General features: G+C 53.7%; 1 protein-coding gene and 1 long non-coding RNA gene across 4 annotated transcripts in view; one reads left to right on the top strand and one right to left on the bottom strand.

Annotated features, from left to right (window-relative positions):
• Positions 1-249: 249 nt before the first annotated feature.
• LOC116102441 lies at positions 250-4,495 on the bottom strand. The gene is made up of 2 exons (XR_004123183.1): positions 1,155-4,495; positions 250-928 (listed from the first exon to the last, which is right to left on the bottom strand). It is a non-coding gene; the product is annotated as an uncharacterized LOC116102441 (long non-coding RNA).
• Kif7 (kinesin family member 7) overlaps positions 482-12,128 on the top strand; it is a 17,815-nt gene continuing 6,168 nt past the window's right edge. Inside the window, exons 1-11 of one of the 3 annotated variants that reach the window (XM_031387072.1) lie at positions 482-638; positions 2,049-2,400; positions 4,490-4,690; positions 5,021-5,414; positions 5,547-6,066; positions 6,754-6,870; positions 7,404-7,619; positions 8,366-8,520; positions 8,908-9,023; positions 9,124-9,276; positions 11,014-11,216. In XM_031387072.1, coding sequence (XP_031242932.1) covers positions 2,073-2,400; positions 4,490-4,690; positions 5,021-5,414; positions 5,547-6,066; positions 6,754-6,870; positions 7,404-7,619; positions 8,366-8,520; positions 8,908-9,023; positions 9,124-9,276; positions 11,014-11,216 — 2,403 coding nt within the window. In that variant the 5' untranslated portion in view covers positions 482-638; positions 2,049-2,072. The remainder of the gene's footprint in view (positions 639-2,048; positions 2,401-4,489; positions 4,691-5,020; positions 5,415-5,546; positions 6,067-6,753; positions 6,871-7,403; positions 7,620-8,365; positions 8,521-8,907; positions 9,024-9,123; positions 9,277-11,013; positions 11,217-12,128) is intronic. The other 2 variants (XM_031387071.1, XM_031387070.1) reach the window with 2 other exon arrangements.

The raw sequence follows: 12,128 nt of genomic DNA, 5'->3' as shown, positions 1-12,128 counted from the left end.
AGGATTCTGCATCTGCTGGGATTACAGGCATGGGCCATTCATCCTCGCTTGGATTCTAGATTTGAATTAAAAAGCCAGCAATGCATGGTGTTTCCAGTGGGAGCAATCCCTTTGAAGTCAGGGAGATAGCCAGCCAGCATTGCCTCTCTGGATGACAAGTGTTCCTTGACAGTGACTCTAAAATGCGATTTAATCAGATAAATCCTAAAATGTGATATAGTTTTAGGAACTAAAACTTGCTAGGGTAGGTGGTTTTGTTGTTACGTGTTATTTTTAATGAGGATTATGTCTTAACCCTGGGAGCAGAAAGAAAGAAGCGGGTCTAGGAGAGGACAGACGTCTGGTGTCAATTTCGCAGACTTCTAAGACCAGAAGAGACGCCACTGGCTGCTTCTCCAGGCCCGGCCCCGGGGCAGAGGCCGGCCCCTCCCCCACAGGAGGGCCCGCCCCGCCCCGTCTGCGGACGGACTTGGAGGCGCCCTGCCTGGGCCTCCGCCCCCGAACGCCGGGGCAGGCGGAGTTGCCGGTGAAGGGAGGGATGTTTGGGGGGCGGGGGTCCCGATGACGGCATCGGAGCGCGCCGCGTCGGGGCGCCGAGCTAGGCTGCGCTTCCCGGGACTGCGCTCGCACCCTGGCAGGTGGGTGTGGGTCAAATGCGGATGGAGGACGAGACGGGGCTCACCTGGGAGGCGTCTGACCAGCCCCCCATCCGTGCCCCTCAGCTTACCGGGAGCTCCCTCACTGGGCGGGCCGGGCCAGGAGGAGCAGCCTGCGAGGGTCCACGTTTGTAATCACTTTTGCAAACTTTCCGGGAGGCCTTGTTCCCGGCGGCCGATCGCGCGGGCGGAGTTGTCAGGGCGCCTTTGAGGCTCGGGTCGTTGATTGTGGGGAAGGAGAAGCCGGGACCACACACAGCTCCAGAGTCTACCTGGGGATTGGAGTGCCGCCAGGCACTGTTACCTCTGTGTACCCAGGCTCCAACACCTAACCAGAACCGAATGAATGAGGGGTTATACAGGCAGAGATGCTAAACAGTAAATCCTGAAACAGCGAAGCGTGGGGTGGGATACTGGGGTTGAGGAATGTGGTGAGGAAAGAGGAGGAGGAGATCGGGGGCGGGAGGGGCCATCACAGATTACTAGATAGTGGTGTACCCTGTGCTGAGTGCTGACGATAGAGTTCGAAGTAGACAAAGAGGGTTCTTGCTTTCCATCGGGAGAGAAAATCTGGCTGTGGCATCCGTGTGGTCAGTGTCTGATGTGGGCAGCACAAAGGGTTGCCTGTAGTGGTGATGGGACAGAGCAAAGCAGCTACCCCGGCTCTGTGGGGAAGGTGGGCCCAGCCCAAGCGTGGGTGGATGAAGATGGTAACACAGAGGTCGATGACCAGAGAGGAGAGGAAAGGCATGGTGTTCAGGAGATGGGGAAGGTAGGGTGCCTGTTCTAAGCTTCCTTTATTGTTGTGTTGTTGGGGTGTGTAAAAAGGAGAATATCACAACTTCGTTTTTGAACGGTGTCCCAGACTGCAGGGTTAGAGAGGGCAGGGAGACTGAGACCTGGGAAGGTGGCCGGCAGAAGTTATCCCTTCAGGATGTCGGCAGCAAGACTGGTTTTGGCAACAGGATGAAGAATGCAGCTGATAATCTTGAGAGATATTTAGGAGCTAGAACTGGCGATAGGAACTTGGTCTTGAAGGATCTTTTGGCTTCTTTGAAGAAGATGGGCGGGCAGGTGTCAAGCAGTTTCAGGGATGAGCAATGGTAGAGACTGTGAGAAGACTGGGGTGAGGGGAGGGGGAGGCAGCTGGAACCCAAAACCTGGGATATCAAGTGCTGGGGCTTTTTTTTTTTTTGGCCAGGAGAGGAAGTCAAGAGAAGTTACTGTGGTTTTATGGTTTTGTGGTTTGTGTCAGTTGGGTAACTAGTTGGGCAGATGGCTCTGAACTTTGACTACCCCTCCCTCAGTCCTCAGTCTCCCCAAAGTCTAGCGCTATGTGGTCTGGCCCCTGTAGTACAGACCGATGGCAAGGGCCTCTCCTTTTCTCTGCAGATCCCGAAGCTGCTCTCCTTCAAGATGGGGCTGGAGGCCCAGAGGCTGTCTGGGGCTGAGGAGGCCCCAGTGAGGGTGGCCCTTCGAGTTCGTCCCTTGCTGCCCAAGGAGCTGCTGCACGGTCATCAGAGTTGCCTGCAGGTGGGGCCTGAGCATGGTCGAATCACCCTGGGGCGAGACCGCCACTTTGGATTCCATGTGGTACTCGGAGAGGACACTGGGCAGGAGGCTGTGTACCAGGCCTGTGTGCAGCCCCTCCTCGAGGCTTTCTTTGAGGGCTTCAATGCCACCGTCTTTGCCTATGGTCAGACAGGCTCTGGGAAGACGTATACCATGGGGGAGGCCAGTGTGGGTGAGTGATCCTTATTGTGTTCCTTTGACCACTTTGAGAGACCTCAAGGTCTTCCTGAATTTCTGCACCCCCACCCCCGCCCTAAGGCAAGGATGCCAAGGAGGGAGTGGGGGACCTCCTGGGCAGAGATCAGCACTCCATGGGGGGACCATCCATGTCAGCTGGCTGGGAAAGTCGGGAAGTGGGGTTTGTGGGTGGATGGGTTCTGGCGTCATAGTAGAGGAAGACCAAGTGTGTCTTAGGATGCCACCAAGGGCTCCGAATCTGTGTTCCAGTTGGAGCAGTTGAGATTGGAGCCTCTGCGTCTGGGGAAGACTCTTTGGCCAGTTCAGTGGCAGCAACTGTCTCCCTTTAAGTAACGTGAACTATTTTATTTTCTCTTAGCTACTGTTTTAGTGCTTTGGGGATGCTGTAACAGTGCTATGCTGGCGGATTATAAACAGAAATTGATTCTGGGGGCTCCAAAGACGAGGCCAAGTTGTCAACAAAATTAAGGGCAGTGGTTTCCATATGACCTTACAAGGTAGCCTTTTGTCTTTTTGTGGCAGGGGCTTGCCTGAGGCTGGCCTGATGTTCGCTATGTAGTCCAGGTGGACCTCAAACTTTCAGTTGTCTGTTTCAGTTTTCCCAAGTGCTAGGATTATAGACATGAACAGTTACCATCCCTGGCTCAAACCTTTTATTTAGCAGTAGTGGTGTTAACCACTCAGCAAGCTCTCCAGCCCCACAGAGGGGTTTTGCTTCATTTTGCTTTCTTGTCTCTCTTACACTTGATTCATTCATGAGGGCTCCAACTCATGAGTTAGTCACCCTGTTTCCTAATATTATCACAGTATGGGCGAGGATTTTAATGCATGAGTATTGAGGAGACGTATGCAGACCATAACAATTACAGAAGCATAATTGTGGTAGAAAATTAAAGAAAATGCAGGAAAGTACATGCATAGGAGAGCAGGCTTGATGATCACCTTCCTGAGCATTCTGGTTTCTCTGTGAAGATGATTATACTTTACACTTCAAGCATGGCTTTTTTTTTTTTTTTTTTTTTTTTGCCTTTGTCTTTTGAGACAGACTTTCCCGGTGTAGCCCTGGCTGTCCTGGAACTCGCTCTGGAGACCAGCCTGGTCTCAGAAATCTGCCTGCCTCTGCCTCCCATCCTCTGGGATCAAAGGCACGCGCCACCGTGCCTGGTAAAGCATGCATTGTTTGATATCCACTCTTTTCCACCCTGTTCTGTTTCCTCAGTGACATGCCCTGGGGCCAAGGTTGTATGTAGCTCACTGGTAGAGCTGCTATCTACTTAAGGCCATGAGTTTGATCCTCAACACTCCCCCTCCCACACAGACACAAGTGAACAATATTTAATTATAAATATTCACTACACCTGGCAGCATCTGAATTTTCTGGCCGTAAAATATTATTTTAGTTCCTGACCTAATACGTGGAGCCATCCACTTTGAATTGGGGCGAGTGATAAAGACCATGTATGTGATATGTACAATAAGGAACATTCATCATTAAGTGTTCTCCAGTCATATGTTGTGTGTGTGTGTTGCTGTGTATTGAACTCGGGGGAGCTCATATGTTGTTAGGCAAGTGCTCTGCTGTGAAGCTACACCCCTAGTCTCTCAGTCTTCTTTTTATTTGATAACTTCCTGCATTCTGTTGCAAATATATTTAAGCAAACTTCCTATGGGATCTTAGGATGAACACACTACTTCCTTGAAGTAAATTAAAAGGCCCGCTAGTTAGCTGTGCATGGGCCGTGGTGGTGACTTACCTGTCCAAGGGAGTGATCAAGTCCAGGGTATTAGATAATCTGTTGGGGATGTAGTAAGGAGGGTGCATCATGAAAGCGGTTGATTAAACCATGAGAGGTTGCCTGAAGTCTCTTAATTCTACTTCACTATCCTGGAGCACGGCCTAGCAGAGGCTGTCTCTCCTTGGCCTGTGTCATTGTCTTCTCCACACTATGACCCCATTCTCAAACTGCTGCTGCTGCTGGTGATGGTGGTGCTGGTAGTGGAGGATACTTGGGCCTGGTTCAGCCGGGGGCGTGGCAGCAAGAGACTCCGTGGTTTCTCCCCAGCCTCCCTGCATGAAGATGAACAAGGCATCATCCCAAGGGCCATGGCTGAGGCCTTCAAGCTCATCGATGAGAATGACCTGCTGGACTGCCTGGTACATGTATCCTACCTGGAGCTCTACAAGGAAGAGTTCCGAGATCTGCTAGAAGTGGGCACTGCCAGCCGGGACATCCAGCTTCGGGAAGATGATCGGGGAAATGTTGGTGAGAAGTCTTGGGAATCCTCTAATGACTGGGAGTGAGGCCTTTGGCAAGAGAGGCCTGCCTGTGTGCTCTGAAAGTGGGCTGGCTTAACCTGTCTGGGAGAGACACTTCCTCAAGGGAAACCCAGGCCCTGGATTGTGGTTTTGTTTGCTGTCTCCTGTGAGTTCAGTATATGCTTCTATGTCCAGAGTGGGAAACATTAAGGTAAGTGTGGGAAAGCTGGGACTCCGGGCGCTTTGGGTGAGGAAGAGCAGGTAGGAGTCCAGGACTGTTTTTGCTTGTCTTCTAGCTGTCTGTAGGGGAGCTGCTCACCGTCTTCTGTTTCCACAGTGCTCTGTGGGGTGAAAGAAGTGGACGTGGAAGGTCTGGACGAGGTGCTGAGCCTCCTGGAGATGGGCAACGCTGCGCGCCACACAGGGGCCACACACTTCAACCGCCTCTCTAGCCGCTCACACACAGTCTTCACTGTGACCCTGGAGCAGCGGGGACGGGCTCCTAGCCGCTTGCCTCGACCCGCCGCTGGCCACCTGCTGGTCTCCAAATTCCACTTCGTGGACCTGGCAGGCTCCGAGAGGGTTCTGAAAACCGGCAGCACCGGGGAACGGCTCAAAGAGAGCATCCAGATTAACAGCACCCTGCTGGCGCTGGGAAATGTCATTAGCGCTCTGGGGGACCCCCAACGCCGAGGCAGCCACATCCCTTACCGGGACTCCAAGATCACCCGGTGAGCTGGCCCATCTCTCTGGGTTCGGGTGGGATCATGGAGCCCCCCAGGAAATGTGGCTTTGAATCTAGGCCGGTGGTCCCAGGTCAGTACTCACAAAAGTCAAGGCACTGACCCTTATCATCCTCGCAGGATCCTCAAAGACTCTCTGGGCGGGAATGCCAAGACAGTGATGATCGCCTGCGTCAGCCCCTCCTCCTCCGACTTTGATGAAACCCTCAACACCCTAAACTATGCCAGCCGTGCCCAGAACATCCGCAATCGCGCCACGGTCAACTGGCGTCCAGAGGCCGAGCGCGTCCCCGAGGAACAGGCGGCGGGTGCGCGCGGGCCGCCGCGACACCGCTCGGAGACGCGCATCATCCACCGCGGCCGGCGCGTGCCCTGCCCTGCCTTGGGCTCCGCGGCTGTCACTGCGGGCCTGGGCGCCGAGTGCGCGCGCTGCCGGGCCCGCACCAGCGCCGCCTACAGCCTCCTGCGAGAGCTGCAGGCGGAGCCCGGGCTGCCCGGCGCTGCTGCCCGCAAAGTGCGGGACTGGCTGTGCGCGGTGGAGGGCGAGCGCAGCGCCTTGAGCTCTGCCTCCGGGCCCGACAGCGGCATCGAAAGCGCTCCAGCTGAGGACCAGGCGGCACAGGGGACCAGCGGGAGAAAGGTGGCCCTGGGGTGGGCTCGGGGTAGGGATCAAGGGAAGAGGGTTTTAAGCCAAGCAGTCATGCTCGGGACTCATTGTCACTTCAGTAACTAAAATCACTTCCTTAACTTTGCTTAGCCTCTGGGTCTGTAAAATAAGAAATTTTGTAAGATCAGAAGCAGTAATAGATGTCAAACACACTGGCAAAGACCCAGGTGTTCTTGATAATAATAATATTAATATGTAGGGCATGGTAGGGCACACCTTTAATCCCAGCACTAGGGAGGCAGAGGTAGGTGGATCTCTGAGTTTTAAGGCCAGTGTGGTCTACAGAGCGAGTTCCAGGACACCCAGGGCTACGTGGAAGCCCTGTCTTGAAGAATCTAAATAAGCAAGGAAACAACCAACCAACCATGATCTGTGGGAATAGTGGCCACATCATAATTCCAACTCGATGAAGGTTAGCAACACCCTAACTCAAAACGAAGATAATATTAGTGATAAGCATTATTAAAACATTAGTAATGGAGGGAGATGGCCCAAATGACTTGCAGAAAGGTAGACGGGGGCAGGAGCAACAAGGTTCAAGCAGATCTTGGAGGAGAGTGTAGAGTAGGACTGGGTGAGCTGGGGTCAAGATAGAGAAAGTTAGGGTGTCCTAGTACCTTGCCAGATACCACCTCTACAGCCTTTCTCCTTGCCCCTTAGGGAGATGAGGGGGCCCAGCAGCTGTTGACCCTGCAGAGCCAGGTGGCCCGGCTAGAGGAGGAGAATAGAGACTTCCTGGCAGCTTTGGAGGATGCCATGGAGCAGTACAAACTGCAGGTAGGATGCCCCATACAGACCAGGAAGGTTTTCTGGAGGAGGGAGGCATTCCCCAGAATGGAAGGAAGAGTTTGAATGGAGATCTGGGCCAAGAGCTGCTGGTAGAGGACAATGTAGAGATGTGTGATGCCTCACCGTGGGGAGGGACAGAACAAACAGTGAAGGAAGTGCTCTGACAGCCATGCCTGGCACCTTTTGGCTGGAGCTGGTATCTGGGGGCAGCAGGATGCCCTGTGAGAGCCTGCTGACAAGATCGGCATTCTGCCAGGCTGGTGTCAGGGGTAAAGGGTGGCATGCAGGCAGGCATGTAGGAATGTGATGAACATTGGGCAGGGTAGGACTGGGTGGGAACCAGTGTGGTGCTGGTGTTCTTCAGACAGAAAGGGCTCGATGGTGCTCCAGCTTCTCAGTTTCACCCCTGAGGGTGGGATGTCCTCAGCTTCCTTCTTCAGTTTCTTGTACTCACACTGCTCAGCAGACCTCTCCACCCTTGGCATCCGAGTCCCCATCAGCTCCTGGACTGTGTCTTGCAGAGCGACCGCCTACGGGAGCAGCAAGAAGAGATGGTGGAACTTCGGCTACGCCTAGAGCTGGCACAGCCTGTCTGGGGAGCACCGGGGCTCCTGCAGGGCTTGCCACCAGGATCCTTTGTGCCCCGGCCTCACACAGCCCCCCTAGGGGGTGGCCACACTCACATGCTGGGCACGATGCCCCGGACATGTCTTCCTGGAGAAGTTAGCTCTGAGCAGGTGAGGAGGTTGGTAAGGCTTGCCAGGTCAGGGCAACACTGGGGCACATCTCCCTTGTTTGTGGCTCCAAGGCACCATCTGTGAGATAGAAGATTCCTATTTCAGGTGTCCCTAGAGAAAGGGACCAGGTATGAGTGATTGTGGGGCCTCTCAGAAGTGACCAGGGCCAGTGAGCATCTTGAGGTAGCTGGAGATTGCTTGGAGTGAGGAAATCCACAATGATGAGGTGGCACCCCTGCACACGAGGATGGAGCTCCTGACACGTGGTCTAGGGGTGGCTCTCTGCAGACTTGCTCTTCCACAACCTCTGCATGGTCTCCCCAAGGCTCACTCCCCTTGCCTGTAGGTTCTGCAGCTTGGGGTCTTTTTGGCAAAGTTGAGTCCTGTGCCCCTTCAGAACTCTAGGTCATGTCAGCTGTGCAGTTGCCAAGGGCTTGGGTTGGGTGGGAGAGTGTCATGTACCCACCATCCAGGCAGGGTGTCAATGGTGACAAAGGACTTGGGTGCACAGGAGCTGGCTACTGGAAAGGGCAGGTTGTCACCTGAGGAGAACCAGATGCCAGGAGATCGCATCCTTTCCTGAGGGTGAGGGTGACAACACTTCCCAGTGTGTCCCTTGACAGAGCTTGAGGGTGAAGATGGGGGAGGAAATTGAGTAGAGGACATGTGCAGGGCAGGGCACACTTCAGCAACAGCCTTGGGAAAGGACTCAGAGGATGCCCTTCAAGCATTCTCATCTCCCTTAGGAGGTGGCGAATGGCAAGGAGGTCAAAGCAGAGGTGTTGACTCAAGTGGACAAGCTGGGAAGTGCCTCTTCCACTACATCAGAGGAGGAAGGGGAGGGAGAGGAGGAGGAGGAGGAGGAAGAGGAGCCACCCAGGCGGACCTTATACCAGCGCAGGTGAGGGAGAACAATGTGTTGGACTCACAGGGTCAGCTCTGGATTGCTCTAGGCTGTGGGAGGCTCCTGATCATTCTCTCAGCAGGCATACGGAGGCCTCTCACAGCTCTAGATGCTCTCACTCACCATCCCCAGGAGGTCTGTGAGCTCCAAGTGGGAAGGTTTCAGTAGGATGGGTGTGAAAGGAAGTACCCAGACTTCCTCATGCTCAGTTTCCAAGACAACCTGTGATACTTGCAGCCTCTTGTCATCTTCTAAGCTCTGCCCCATCCTTGGGTAACATTGATCCTGGGGGTTGAAGGGTCTCTTCTTCCCTCCAGGCCTAAGAGGTGGCTAGGCTAGGTAAGGGGCTGGGGAGTGGTACTGACTCCGGCTTCTGCCTTCTAGAAATGGGATCAGCAACTGGAGTCAGAGGGCAGGGGTGCGTCCAGGGAGCCCACCTGACAGGAAAGGCCCAGAGGTCTGCCCAGAAGATCCAGCCGCTGCCATTCGAGCACCACAAGGTAAGCTGGGTGGGGAGCACCCAGAGAGCCTCTCTACCCCATTCCACTGCCTCTTCCATGCTCAGTCAGGGTGCTGATCCTGACAGTCTGCATGTTGTAGCAGTCGGTGGTGGCAAAGTCCCAGTTCAGACCCACCAGGCTCCAGCTGCCATGGCCTCTGAGTGGCGACTGGCCCAGGCCCAGCAGAAGATCCGGGAACTGGCCATCAACATCCGCATGAAGGAGGAGCTCATTGGGGAGCTGGTCCGTACAGGTCAGTGGAGTGGGTTCCTCCTCAGAATGATGTCTGCTCGGCCTTCTTCCTCTGCTGCTTTGGAGAAGGTTTGAAGAAGCTCAACAGCACAGGGCCTCAGGGCCTAGGTCTGAAACCTAGCTTGGGCCTCTTCTACTGTCCTTTTTTTGAGACAGGGTTTTTCTATGTAGCCTGGCTGTCCTGGCCTCAAACTTAGAAATCCGCCTGCCTCTGCCTCCCAAGTGCTGGGATTAAAGGTGTGTGCCACCACTGCCCATTGATAGTTTTTCAAAAACATTTTAAAAATACATTCTCTTTGTTTTTCTCTCTGTCTCTATCTCTCTGTCTCTCTGTCTGTCTGTCTGTCTCTCTTTCTCTCTCTCCCTCTGTGTGTGTGTGTGTGTGTGTGTGTGTGTGTGTGTGTGGTGTGTATGCCACAGTTCATGTGTAGAGATCAGAAGGTAACTAACCGGAGTCATTTTCTCTACCATGGGACCTGGGGATTGAACTTGGGTCATTAGGCTTGGCTGTAGGTGCCTTTATCCACTGAGCCATCTTGCCTGCCTGTTTGCATGTCTTTAACAGTTGTGAATTTATTACTAACTCACTTTCAGACTTTGAAGTTGATGGTTAAAGGGAAAGATAGTACAGAGGTCATTATCCGGGCTCGGCAGTCACTGAGAGTGCCCACCCTGATCCTGCCCATTTTTCTTCGCTGCTATGTCTTGAAGCAAATCACACCACTGTATCCTTTGCCTTGTAATGACTTCTCAAAAGCAAACAAACGACATGGACCTTTTCCTGCTACCCACCATGCCTTGCCCTTGTTTATTTGAGATGGTTTCATATAGCCTAGGCTGGCCTTAAGAAGGTGCTGTGTAACCAACCCTGGCTACAAACTCCTGATCCTCCTGCCTTCACTTCCTAAGTACTGAGATTGCAGATACACACACTGACTTGTTCTGTTTTGATTAGTGCTGGGAGTGAACCTGCAGACTTCTCCTGTGCTCTTGGTATCCAGAGCCTAGTCACTGTCCCTTGATGACCCTCCTCCCTTGGCCAACAGCCAGGCAGCACCTCTCTCGTAGGTATATTCCAGTATACCTACAACGCCAGCCTCGATAGAGGCTAGGAGTGTCGGCCACCAGTGATTCCAGACCTGAGATCTTGTCTAGCCTCTTTGGCTTGAGTCAGCCATCAGTTCCTGGGCCCTGTGCACACTCGGTTTGTTTCTTAGGCCTCTGAGAGGTCTCCCGTCTCTCAGCTCTTAAGTCCCTCTGCCAGGATTTGTCTGCTAACTCCCATCAGTGGTGTTCAGCTTCTCCCTCAGCCCTTTGTATATTCTTGCAGATTGAAGCTAAGTAATATATGCAGGCTCAGTGTACATACTGATTTTTGTCATGTGTGAGGTAAAGATAAAATTTGATAATTTGGGTCACTCCTGTGGGTAAAACTCATTTAAAAAGAGGGGAAGGGGGCTGGGAGTCATGGTGCACGCATTTAATCCCAGCACTCAGGAGGTGGAGGCAGGGGGATTTCTGAGTTCAAAGCCAGTCTGGTCTACCATGAGTTCTGGCCAGCCAGAACCAGAAGGAGGATGATTGAGTGGATTTAAGAAGATGATGGTGTGAGGCTTGACGAACCCCATGCAGTGTTCCAGACTGATAGGGCCTGGGAAACAGAACTCCTTGGGGAAGGACAGTGCCCTTCATCTAGGAGGGGGTTCTACCTGTGCCACTGTGGCTCCATTTCTTCCAGGGAAGGCGGCCCAGGCCCTGAACCGCCAGCACAGCCAGCGCATCCGGGAGCTGGAGCAAGAGGCTGAGCATGTGCGGGCAGAGCTGTGTGAGGGGCAGAGGCAGCTTCGTGAGCTGGAGGGCAGGGAGCTGCAGGATGCTAGCGAAAGGTCCAGGCTCCAGGAATTCCGGAAGAGAGTGGCTGCAGCCCAAAGCCAGGTGCAGGTCAGTGTTGGGGTTCCCAGCTGGGGTCCCTGGGATCAGGATTGTGGGTCCGGAATCACTGGTGGCAGTCACTCCTCCTAACTTCTATCTAGGGCGGCTTCATAGGGATGCTAGGATCAGCTTAGCTTTCAACACAGCAGGAAGAGAGATGGCTGCTGCCTGCTGACCAAGGGAGGGTGGACAGCTAAAGAAAATCTCCTTCAGCCCATAGCCCCTCCATTCCACGTACTTATCCGCAGTCCCAGCTGCTCTACACTCACCTCCCACTCTACCCTTCTCCCCTGTTTGACACTGTAGCTGCCAACCTGAGCCTCAGCTAGCTTTCTTTTTGGTTCTGGGATAAACACTGAGCACGGTCCCTAAGGCTTGGCTTAGCCTTCTAACAGTTGAGTGTTCATGTACCTGTGTGTGCCCACCTTCCATCCCCTTGAGCAGTTCAGGTAAGTCTGCTAGTGCTGCTAGAGCAGGAGTCCGCAGGTGTGAGGGGCACCCACACAGCAGTGCCTCTCACACAGGAGGCTGGCTAGGTAGGCAAGCGCATGATGGCCACAGGTCAGGCTTTTCCTGCGGCTGTGGATGGCTGCCTTCCCTCTGTCCGTGTGCCTGCCTTTCCTGTGTACCTGTGTTCTTGGTGTTCGAAGGATGGCTGGATACTACTAGGTCAGGGTCACCATCAAGGACCTCACCACAGCTTAGAGGAGTCTTTAAAGGCTGCTCCATCTCTAAGTGAAGTCACATTGGGGTGCAGAGTGTGGAGTGTGGGGGAGGACAGTTCTGCCCGGAGCCCTGTCCAGCCGCCTCTGCACCTGCCCATCTGCCTTTCTAGCCACGTTCCTCTTTCCTTCCTTCCTCCGTTCTAGTCCAAGAGATAACCTGGTATAATTGCTGAATCCCCCCCACCTTTTTTTTTTT

This window comes from Mastomys coucha, unplaced genomic scaffold (genome assembly GCF_008632895.1).
Source record: "Mastomys coucha isolate ucsf_1 unplaced genomic scaffold, UCSF_Mcou_1 pScaffold21, whole genome shotgun sequence".
Taxonomy (NCBI): Eukaryota; Metazoa; Chordata; class Mammalia; order Rodentia; family Muridae; genus Mastomys; species Mastomys coucha.
This window is presented reverse-complemented; position numbering and strand designations above follow the sequence as displayed.